Raw genomic sequence first — 11,999 nt, 5'->3', positions numbered from 1 at the left:
GCCCCCTTCCTCTCCTTTTCCCCCCTCCTTTCCCTTGCCCCCCCTTCCTCTCCCTCTTTCCCCCCTTCCTTTCCCTTTCTCCCCCCTTTCCTTCCCCCTTCCTTTCCCTTTTTTCCTTTCTATTTCCCTCCCCCTTTTTTCCCTTCCTTTTTCTCCTCTTTTTTTTTTTTTCCTCTCCCCCCCCCCCCCCCCCGTTTTTTTTGGTGTGTGTGGTTTTGGCTGGTTTTTTCCGACAGCTGCTGTAACCGCCGCCCCGCGCGCAGCCGCCCGCCGCAGCCCCAGCCCCGCACACGCACCGCTCGCAGGCGGGAGGGCGGCGGGGGGGGGGGGCGGGGGGCGCCCCCGCGGCGCAGCAGCATCCCCGACACTCACAATGAAGCCGCGGCGACAACGCGGACCCGCCGCCTCGCCCGGCGACACGCGAACACAGCGCACGTCGCCCCCTCCCCGCTCCGCTCGCCCCCTCCGCCTCCCACCTCCATTGTCTGCGATGCACGGCGCACCGAGAGCCCCCCCGGGGGGGTGGGGGGGGGGGCTGGGGGCGATTCCTCCTGTCGCACCCACCGACAGCGACACCGGAGCGCAGCCGCCCGCTCCCACCCTTCTCCCCCCCTCCTGTCAGATTTGTCACATTCGCAGCGCCCCGGTCACCGTCCCCTCTGCGCGGACACCCGCCGCCACAGCCCCGGGCGCGGCTCGGGGGCGGGGGGGACCCCACCACGGGCTGTGCCCCCCCGGCGCTGGGCAGCGGGGCCCGCCCGACCCCATTGTTCGCCCCGGCCCCCCCGCCCCGGCCGTACCTGCGGCTCCGAGCAACACCAGCGTCCAGGGCAGCAGGGCGGCTAGCAGCATCGCAGCCGGCGGAGGGGCACAGCGCGCCGCTCGCGAAATACCTTCTTCCTACCGGTCAGAGGAAACGCAGGTGGCTTCTTTTATATTTTAATTTTTAATTCTCTTCCCCTAATTCTCTTTTTCTTTTTTTTTCTTTTTCCTTCTCTTTCCCCCCCCCTCGCGTCTTCCCTCGCCGCTCCTCCCGGCCGCGCTCCGGCTCCGTTACCGCGCGTACTCCCCTCACCGCGTCCCGCCGCCGCCGCGCTGACTGACAGGCGGCCGCAGCACCGCGCCCAGGATCCCTGCGCCGCCGGCCGGGCGCTGCGCACGGCACCGCCGTCGCCGTGTCCTTCCACCCGCCTCAAATAGTACCGCGCAGCCCTCGCCGAGGGGCGCTCCCGGCCTCCTGCGAAACGCGGTGCGGATCGCGGAGCCGGCCTGGTGAGGAGCCTTCACCGGGCTCGGCCACAGCGGGCTTTTTGGGCGTCGTTTATTGCTTAAAAAAAAAAAAAAAAAAAAAATTGAGGTATTATCCAGCCAGCAGGAATTTGGGAAGGGGGGTCTCCTCCTGGGCTGGCCGGCACCTGCGGGAAGGCAGGTGGGGAGCAGAGAGCGCAAGGGGAACGCAGTCTGTCAATCCCCTGTGCTTCAGTGGGGGTTTGTTCCATTTAGGGGGCCAGGGCTCACTTGGGGACAGCCGAACGCGGGGCCAGGAGGTCCTATGGCACCATTTTGCCATTCCCAAGTCTGGTGGCCAAAGCCACGGAGGAACTGCGGCCCAAGAGATGCTCCGTGGAGCCCCAGCGGCGCAGGAGGGAGGTTGCCCACCCTTGGGAACCGTTTCTGCCAGGCTTGCCTTCACAGGGCTGCACGCTGGCCCTCTGGCCACCCCGGCTCCCACAGACCGCATGCCAAAAGCCTCCCAGTCAGTTATGGCCATCCCAGCTCCCACGATCTGTGAAAAGCCCATGACCAGTTGCAGATACCCCCTGACCAGTCACAGCCACCCCAGTTCCCACAGACAGTGGTCCGTCAAAGCCCCTGACCAGTTACAGCCACCCCAGCTCCCACAACCCATGAAAAGCCCCCCAACCAGTTATGGCCACCCCAGCTCCCACTGACAGTGGTGCATCAAAGCCTCACAACCAGTTACAGCCACTCTGGCTCCCACAGACAGTCTCATCAGAAGCCTCCAGACCAGTTATGGCCATTCCCGCTCCCACAGTCCATGAAAAGCATCCCTGACCAGTCACAGCCACCCCAGTTCCCCCAGACAGCGGTCCATCAAAGCCCCCTCACCAGTTACGGCCACACCAGTTCCCACAGACATCCCATCAAAGCCTCCCGCCCAGTTACGTGTCTGTCCGTGCATATATACAGAATATTCAACTCATTTTCTACACCACCACCCACGGCAGCAGCTCTTCTTCCTTGGAGCTCCGGGAGGCGGTGGGCGCCTGGGCATGGCCCCAAAGGCCATGCGGATCCTGTACTGGGTGCACAGGAAAAATGGTGAAAAGTCAGTTTGGAAGAGGGTTTACACTGCGATCGGCAAAGTCTATCTTTTCCAGGCTATCGTGTCCCAACAGTGCTCCTCCAGCTCCCCCCCAAACCACAGGAGCTGCTAAGAGCCCTCCTGGCTTGAGCACAGGATCTAATTGCTTTGGACAAGGGGAGCTGTGCTTTAAGGGGGAGAAAGTTCTCTGAGGAAAAAAAAAATAAAATTAAAATGTAAGCGTTTATTTTATTCAGGTGTAGCCTACAGTCTGTGTTTTCCTTTCATTAGTATTAGAGAAAAGCACTTCAACTGAAGTAGACCTTTGTCATAACATGCAGAAATAATTTTCTTGGTTGGCTAATTGTAGTTGCTATTTTAAAATGAAATTCAAAATACCTAGGGTACTTGTGAACACGTAAGGACTTCTAATGGCACAGAGGCGTTATTAGCCGAAAACTGCCAAGTAGAAACCATTTAGGCAGAAGACAGATTACTTCACTAAGGAAACAACACCCTTTGACTACAATGTGACACCAGTATTTCAACAATATTTTACCATAGTCAATCCACTCCAGTACTCTGCTGTTAGTGGTCTGAAGGATTGTTCCAGGCCAGATCACATTATTTTATCCTTTTCTGTTTGAGAAATCCCTTCCCCCTTGCCATTTTATAAAACCCCTTCTCTAAAAGAAAAAACAAAATTACTTATTGCACTGTGATTGAAAACATGCCTTCCCTGCTCCTCTGGTCTGCCGAGCCCGTGGCCCCATATTGGATTGATTATCCGCAGGGAGCAACCTTGCTCAACTGTGCCACAGGCTGTGGCTCGACTCCCTCTTGCTCTCCCAGTTCACACCAGTCCCCACCATTCTGCACACTTGCATTCTTGGGCTCTGCATCCCTCCTGGCCCCCAACATAAAGTCACTCATCCAGGGAAACATCGATATTAATTTTAAGTTTTTCCGGTCATGCAGATGCTCAGCTCAGGCCATTTTGGAACAGAAAGCCAACCTCTCGCCAGGAGTATTTGGGATAAAAAAACCTCAGAAGAAACAGAATCCTTTACCTTGAAAATAGTAAGCCGATTTGTGGGTGCGTGTTAGATACTTTTCCTCTTATCATAAGTAGTACGCTGAGTTTACATCAATTATTACACAGCTTCAGCAGATTAAATCAACTCATGGCTGGATCTCCACGGAGAGGAGAGAGGCAGGATCTCCACCATCCATCACACCAGGACACCCTGCGAGACTCCCACCTTGTTTCTCCATCCTTCCAACTGCTGGGTGACAAATGTGGACAAACATTGTGTGAGCCATCTGCGTCCCCTTGGGTCTCCCCCTCTGCCATCGCCCTTCTCAGGGTAGGGGACCCTCAAAGCAACCCCAGAAGATCACAAAACATGGTTTCATGAGATGTGGTCTTTTTCCAGACCAGCTCCACTGGCTGGCTTTCTGGCACTAGGGAATTCCGGAGTCTCTCCCCAGAGCGGTTAGATAAACTCTTTGGCATTCAGCCAGATTAGTGCCCAATCATTTCCTACGGAGGAAAGGGACCGAGCTGTCGTGCCGTTATTAGCACTGTCAGAAAGAGTTTGTAGAATTAGTTCTAGTTCCCAGAGGCCTTACACAAGTGTCTATTTCTTTCCACTCACCTCAAAGAACATCTAGATAGACAGCTACCTTGTAAAAATTACATTTATAGCATTCATAATGAGAGATCGTGGGAGCACACAAGTTGTGTTGAATGAGGAGGCTACAGCACTAACTTATAAGATGCAACTGTCCATTTTTATAAACTGCAACTGAGATTTTTCTGTGAGACCTCAGTCATCTTATCTACAAAAAAAATAAATAAATAAAAATCAGCAAACCAGCAAAGTACTTTCAGAACAGTAGTGTTTGTATGTGTTGAACTATAGTCTCACATAGAACATTATACGAATCAAGGCAGCTCTTTTCCCCAAAAGCTGACATTGCATAAAATTGGAACGGAGACATATGTGAAGACAGACTGTACATACAACAAGTAGCATGAATTATTACATCCTGTGAGTAGCTGTTTGTGTTAGATATCCAATATTATCTTTATTCCTATTAAGCAATACCTTAGTCTGTGACATAGCAGTGTTAATCCTCAGGGTAGGTAAAGGGGAGTACTTACACGGGAGCCGGTGGCGTAAGAAACATCCCAAGCCCTCTCCAACTTGGTGGCAGAGCAGAGTACAGGAGTAGCAGGGGGCAGCGCTTCACTTGCGGCGGACTTCCAAAAACATCAGCTTTTTTCACCCTCTCTTCAAAAGATCTGACACAGTAAAGACACCAAATGTCTGCTCTGAACTTAAGCTTCTAAGTAATTTAAAAACATAACTGGATTTTATGATGAGAGTCCAATAGAGATCAGCCCCCAGCATTTCCAAATTGAAGGAGGCGTTCCAAGTACAGTACCTGAAATATCTCCCTTTATTTTGCTGTTAAGAGATGTCTATGGGCTGTGCCCACATATTTCTTTCCCTTGATCTATAAAATAAAAAGGGCAAAACACACAAATCAATAATTGAAACACAAGTTTTAATTATTGAATTAATTAGGTACTTTGCATTGAAGTGAACGGGAAATCCAGAACAAGTTTTCTCCCAGCCTTACAACCAGCAGCAATTAGTATCTACCAAATTAATGCCGCTACTTCTACTGTGCAAATACAAGAACAAGTGAAGTGGAGTTTTAATGATGCAGGCATCTCACAGGGTAGGTGCAGCTTCAGCATCACCGAAAGATTGCAAAATAACCCTCCCCATCGCCAGCACTCCCCTTTTCCTGACATAACTGTTCGCTGGCTGATATTTGAGGAAGGATTATTACCGGCTGCACTGGAAATTCTCTATGACATTAAAGCATCGTGTGGGGTCAAAAGAGGCCTTCAGCTGTCAAACTAAAAAAGAAATAACATAGCAGACAGTTGTGCTTTGTGTTCAGTTTTTGAGAAGAAAAGTTTACAATCTAAAATTGCTACTGAGGTCAAATCCCAAGATTCAAACCTGACGCAACAGGACAGTAATAACCGTTGCTACAATGATAGATGTTGTATCTTGCTGATCATTGAAAAGCAACAGAAATTACGTTCATCAACATGCCGCTTATGCTGGCATCATTATGGAGAGACAGTCTGCAAAGAATTACTTGGGATTTTCTGTGGGAACCATTAGACCCAGATTTATAAACTTCAAAGTAGACTTATTACTTCTTGGTAGGCTCCAGAAAATAGGCGTAATTAGTGGCACACTGAGGGAATGCACTTCAACAGTCTCTCTGGCCAAAGTGTTATTCTGTGCTGTGTAGGTATTTATTATGATGGATAACAACACTATGCAAAATGCACCTCAGATCAATATTCTACTTCACAGCTAGGCAATGCAAGCAGAAGTAGTCCCTTAAAATACCCTTCTCTGTCACAGATCGTTTTGTAAGTCTTAATAAAGAAAAAAAATAATAAGAGTATCTCCCCTTCCCTCTTCAGGCAATAGACCTTACAAAACTAACTAGTAAGGCTCTTCTGGCGATGTCATAAACCACAAGAATGAGGATGAAGTAATCTGAATTCAAGAGGTAATGTTACAATCCAGAAATTCGGAATCTTGGCATTAAAAACCTTGATGTTTTATCTCCGTGCCTGGAACAAACTCCAGCATTGATCTCGGTGTTTGTCCTGCTCTGGGACTTTGCTTGCCACATCTGGGCAAACAGGGAATTGTTCTGTGCACAGAGCTATGGAAATATGCACGTGACCGCTGCTAACCAGCTAACTAGTGAAAGCAGCCAGGGAAAGAAACTCCACAAAGACTGTCTGTGGGTCTGACTCCCAGTGGAAATGCCATCAACAAGCTAACAGCAACCCTAAAGTTACCTGGCAGTTACTTCCCATGTAGCTTTGGAAAGAAGTCTCCCATCTTCAAAGTTAAAACTTGAAATTTAATGTGTATGCTTCCATGTATAACACCATTACGCTTCCCGTGTGCAGTAAATGTCTCATTTTAATCTTCTTAATCCATCCAGGCAACCCTGATGCTTTGATTCAGAGGAAAGAAAGACTCTCAGCTGATCAGAAACACAGAAAATCAGGGAGCTGTAAAAAGTACATCGGGATGAATTGGCTGTTCTTTGGCATCTCCCCGTGGTGTCACCAGTGTTTGCTTTAATTTGAAGCATTTTGATCAGCCAAGGCATTTAAAGCACATCCATCACCCAGTGCCTCTAAATAATAGCATAACCATCACTAATACCTAGCTATTTTAAAAGAACAGCTGTTCTAGTTCTGCTTTTATTTATACTAATGTCAATTAGAAGGCTCGCCATCATATTATGTGGAGTAATAGATGTGTAAAACCAGTATATGCAAAATTAGAGTAGAAGAGACTAAAACAGGGTGTCTCCGGCTAAACATTTGGTAGCAAGCAATAAATGGTTATCTTAATTGGAAAAATCCATCCCTCAATCTGCTTTTATTTTAAAAAAACGGTATAAATATGCCTGACAGAAATGTTCAAGCGCATATGAAAGCTCTGAGAAACCATATTCTATCAACATGGAGCTCCGTTTCACATGCAGACCCAAGCTAAACAGATTTCCACCCCCCCACCCCCCCCCAGAAATGGATCTAGAGCACAAGTGACAAGTGGACTCTACTTAGCAACGTAATGAAGCTTCGCCCATCCCCCAAGAGGAAACGAGTTGTCCAAGAGACAGCCTAAAAGGGTCTTCTACAACAACATTTTGCTCCTCTTCTTCCTTACCGCAGGAATGGTACCTGCTCCTTTCAGAAGAGGGCAGAGGTAGCTCCTTTCCAGCCAAGGCTCTGCAAGATGGATCTTGCCAACCTTTCCGTTTCTGTGGAAGAAAATTGTACAAGTAGGTGACATAGCAGAGAGAATAACGCAATGGGTGGAGGGGGGGGGGGGGTGCAAGTTATAAATAAGATGTAAACATCTGTCTCCATCAGAGGGAGAAAGCAAAAGCATAGAGAATAAACAGAGATTTGAATTATTGTAATTAAAAAAATATTGTAAAGGAAATACAATCTTTAAGAAGCACTAAAAGCCCTGCAAATAATTTTCATGACGTATTTTGGAGAAGACCCATGGGCGCTGTAGCCTGAGGAGCCTGTCAGTCGCTGGGGATTTTCCCCCGTAGAAGACTTAGCGCTAAGGAGCTTCACGCTCAAAATCCCTTGCACCCGGTCAGCAGGAGGGTCTCCAGCTTCCTACCTGGAGCCCTCCCCGTTCCCCTTCATTTCTATTACTTACATCTTACTCTAAGAGTAACCAGGGGGGGGCTTTGTCCTCTGCCGTCCCGCGAACGCTTCAGCTGTGTCACCAGCTACAGAGCTGCACCCACCCTGGGGCCAGGTCCTCCGAAACAACGCGGGCAGCGCCGTGCCCGGGACTTTCCTCTGGCTGAAAGGTGACTAAATAGGATTATGCTGATCGTGTAAAAAGCCACAGGTAGGCAGCCACTCCAACAGAAAAAGGAAGAATTCCATTTAAAAAAAAAAAAAAATCAGCCCAGAGCATAGTTTAAGGCAACATGCAGCATTTCCCCTGCCTTTTGGGGTTACCTTCCCCTTCCTCAGCTTTTTTAGTTCCAACTGGATTTAAGGCAGAGAGGAATAAGGCTAGTAATAGAATCTCCCTCTCTGATTTTGTGTTCTCTCAGCCTTACATTTCTCTAAAAATACTGTAGAGAGGATAAAAATATGAGGAAAGTAGTGTTTCTATTTTTGCGTAACGGTCTTAAGATGGTGCTGAAATGCAGAGATAAAGAAAAGATCCTAAAAAATTCTTGCTGTTGAGGCAGAATCATTGTTCTTGAACTGAATATAACCTCTGCTTTATTACCAAAGGCTGGATCTAGGCTCTGGGATACAGCATATCTTGGAACCAGATCAGTTTTGAGGCAACTACCCAGGCACATCTGGGTGGTTGCCTCACTCGGGATGTTAAAGTTCGGCCATGAAATCTTTTGGCACCACATTAGTATTTTAATTTTTGCCATAGCCAGCCTGGTGGCACACACAGGGGCCAAATCCGCTTGTGGGCATCACCAAGCGATGCCAATGCAGCTGTTCCCAGTTTGAGCCACATGATGATTCTCAAAGGTTTGCCTGATAAATCTTTCCTTGATTTTTTTGAAGGTGGTTTTTATCACGGCTGTTCTCGCGCTGTAAATCTCCAGTCCAAATTACCATAATATTAAATAATCTCCTGCACACCAAACGACAGAAAGTAGACAGGCAGGAATGCCTTCGCGGGGCATTGCCTGTTGTGTAAAGCTTTTCACATGAAGAGACGTGGCAGTTAGTACCTACCGACAGAGGTAGAAGGCTAGCAGCAATACTAATCAAGCCGTCAAAATAGGATTAGGTGTCTCAGGTGCATGGTATTAGCTCTGTTCACCAGAGAAGTTTGGTCTCTCATGGGGTGGCCGTTAGGTAATGCCAAAACGGCTCTGTGACAGCGTGAGCAATTCCAGGCAATCGAGGTGATCCATTGCTTTTGCAGACATCTACCAGCTGCACAGCAGCAGCAGCTTTTTTGGGGGAAGGGCTGTGCTCATTGTGGGAGGGGGGGGTGGAAAAAAAATACAACCAAAAAACCCCGACTCACAAACAGTCAGGATGCTCTTTGAAGACTTGGAGATCCTGGTCAGGTAAGACAGTCAGGGCAAGACAGTGCATTTGGCAAGTGGTTTGTCCCTAAGGGATATAGCTTATTTTGATAAATCTCGTGAAGATAAACATATCATCACACCTATATACAACTCATTGTGCAGATTTCACAGCACTCCATTAGCAGTATTGGCAAGATAGTGTAATTCAATAACCTCTTTTCTGTTATTTCATATTTCTAGTTTACTCTTGGTGAGGATTGCCAATATAAAATTTGGTTTCCCAAAGTCCTTATTATTTTAGCGGAGGGCTTAGGAGAATCGAACTGGGTAATTTTTAAAAGCACAGTAAAAAACAGGACAGCACAGACTAAACGAAGTAAGCCACCTTAGCCGAACATACTGAGAAATTAGATTTAGTGATGTGCCTTCTGCTTCCCTATAGGAAATCTGTGCCCAGTAGGAAACTGAAAGCAGATCCCCTGAGCCTTAGCTTGAACCATTAACCAAAAGGCCAATATTGAAAGCAGTAGGATGGAATTAAATGCAACAATGAAAGATTATTTCCCCTCCCCCTCATCCACTTTACAGAAAGGGCTGTTACCATGATGTGAGTAAATAAGAGGCTGACAGCCGAGCAACTGGAGCCTCATAAGGGGATGTAAACTCACCTACTCCCCTGCTACCCACTACCCTTCCCTGATCTACGTGCTCACCATAGCGACTTTTGCAATTGGCATTACTTTACAACAGCATCTGCTGCTGTCTGATCTAGATCCAGGAGGGTTTTTTGGTTTTAAGTATTTATTCCACCACCACCTGTAAGCACAACTGCTTGTTTTCAGCATCCTGGTAAGGACCGTAAGCAATCTGATTTCCCTGGCAGTATCTGAGACAAATTTCCACCATCCTTCATTTTCTTATGCAGAGTCAAAAGTTTCATTTTCATTGATAGAACAATTAGAACAGATGTGTGAAACTCCACATGAGAAAATTATTATGTCAACATGTCAATAACATGTCAACAGTGGACACTTGTCTGTGAAAAGCAATTCCCGAGGAGGAGCAGCAGCACAGAACATACTAGTTGTCCTGATGGTACCAGATCAAACTGCATTAAAGGATATTAAACATCATATTTCACACGACAGTTAAATCTAAGCCATAATTTGTTTTTGTTTTTTTCAGGTGTATTTAAAATTGCAAAGCCTTTGAAAGTGTGGTATCTGGCTCTCTGGCCAATTTTAGTTTTATTATTCTAGTTCCATTAGAAGGAATGTAAATCCTTTTCTTTTCAAAGCCAAGCTTTCATGTAAAGGTGTTTTCTGAATGAAAGTCATTGCCATTCTACAGGGCACACTCCCTTTCTCTTTTTTTTCTTTTTTTTTTTTAGCCTAAAACAGCCCCTTGGGCATCCTAACCTTCATTGGCACAAGCACTATATCAGAGGAAATGACTCATAATTATACTAGCAATCAATATCTACAATGCGTTTCTTTCACAGTATTACTAAGAGTCAGATATATCCATATAATCAGGCCATTAAATATAGCCATTTGTGATGTGCTTAAGTTTAATACCAGCATTTACTTTATAAAAGGTAAAGTGGTTATGAAAGTTGTTGCACTGGGTGAGGAAATCACGCTGCCAGTTTTGCAAATTTCAGTGTTATGTTTCTGACCAGGCTTCATTTCTAAAATAATCCTGCCACAAAAGAGTCTTCTGATCCTGAAGACAGCTAAAAGACTATGTGCCTAGGGTCAGGCTGATATTTCCTTAGCAGTATTTGACTTTACGTGTACATGTGCACGCTTAAAGTATTAACAAATCAGCCATGTGGTAGCAAATACTAAAGGGCCACATTTACACAATTGTAATTCCAGCTAAGCCAATGTTCTCCAGGGCACTTACCCACTTCACACGGTTCCTCTGAGCTGCTCCTTAAAGTATAACTGGAGAACCATGCAAAATGAAAGAAATTGTTGAAGCCTACATGAATTTACTGTCTAGCTTTCAAAACGTTGCAATTGCATGCCTATTATTAGGCTATAGAGCATTGCGGGTAATATGTGACAGGAATAACGGGCTCATGCAGTCTCTCCAGCGACGCATCTGCCTGAGCCTGCAAATGTTTTGCCCAACTCCGCTTCCAGATTTCAGCGCAGCCATTCACTGGTGGCTGAGTAACGGGTCCGTAACAGGGGTCGATAAGATAGGGGCTTGTTGTAGTAGCCAGGACTCCCCAAACTCCGCTGGCACAACCCAGCTCTCAGTCAGCTGCTTGGTTTCTCTTTGTTTTCCCCGTGAGTCGGCATAACTATCTGCATCATGAGAAAATCTGAAGAATCCCAACGGAAAAGTAAATCTGGAGTATCTGAACAGGAGGAAGAAAATATCTGACTCTGTTCCACTCAGAGAAAGCCTAAGGTGTGTCATAACACCCCTTCCAGGGTCACATCCTTGTTGTTTTGGCCAACAACAACAAATCCCAGTAACATTACTAGCCTGGTGATTTTACCCTCATTCTTTCCTACTTGTGTATTGCTCCGTGCTTCTGCCATGGTAGTTTTTATTCAGATAAGAACCTAAACTTCCCCAAAACTCCTCTTCACGGTGCTGTGCATTGTCTAATGAGTCAAGGGAGAGCTTTGCTTTATTCCTCTGGACAGAGCAGGAGGGAACCCTTTCCCATTGCTAAGCAACACTCCCAGTCTGGTTCAAGCAGTGGCTCCTATTTTTGCTGCAAAGTAAAGATCAAAATATTCAGCAGAGGGAGCAGAACTGTTTATTTATAGTACCTTTAACATTGCATATGGAACATGCATCTTCCTTGAGAATACTTGTTGCGCATTTAAACTGTAATTAGCTCTTCCATTCTAGAGCTCTTCTTCCTCTTACTCTTCTTCAAGCACAGTGTAATGTGTGAGGTTATTTATACCATTATCCCAGGATCAAAATAGAAATATAAAAAAAAAAAATCCAGAGGGACAGGAGGTTTTAACCCCATGCA

The 11,999-nt window shown here is 46.6% G+C and overlaps 1 protein-coding gene and 1 long non-coding RNA gene across 10 annotated transcripts in view; both read right to left on the bottom strand.

The window, feature by feature from the left end:
• Positions 1-1,111, bottom strand: part of NCAM1 (neural cell adhesion molecule 1) — a 143,361-nt gene extending 142,250 nt beyond the window's left edge. For 3 of the 8 annotated variants that reach the window (XM_037409816.1, XM_037409817.1, XM_037409813.1), the window contains exon 1: positions 801-1,107. In XM_037409816.1, the coding sequence (XP_037265713.1) occupies positions 801-852 (52 nt within the window). In that variant the 5' untranslated portion in view covers positions 853-1,107. Of the gene's footprint in view, positions 1-800 lie in introns of all 8 variants that reach the window. The other 5 variants (XM_037409814.1, XM_037409812.1, XM_037409809.1 and 2 more) reach the window with 4 other exon arrangements.
• A 1,634-nt stretch (positions 1,112-2,745) lies between these two features.
• On the bottom strand, positions 2,746-9,924 carry LOC119158330. 2 transcript variants are annotated; one of them, XR_005107837.1, is made up of 3 exons: positions 7,630-9,924; positions 4,494-7,213; positions 2,746-4,168 (listed from the first exon to the last, which is right to left on the bottom strand). It is a non-coding gene; the product is annotated as an uncharacterized LOC119158330 (long non-coding RNA). The 2 variants fall into 2 exon arrangements; XR_005107836.1 differs by lacking the exon at positions 2,746-4,168 and having other exon boundaries at positions 4,212-7,213; positions 7,630-9,913.
• Between the last annotated feature and the right edge of the window lie 2,075 nt (positions 9,925-11,999).

The sequence above is a fragment of the Falco rusticolus genome, chromosome 16 (genome assembly GCF_015220075.1).
Source record: "Falco rusticolus isolate bFalRus1 chromosome 16, bFalRus1.pri, whole genome shotgun sequence".
NCBI classification, from domain to species: Eukaryota; Metazoa; Chordata; class Aves; order Falconiformes; family Falconidae; genus Falco; species Falco rusticolus.
This window is presented reverse-complemented; position numbering and strand designations above follow the sequence as displayed.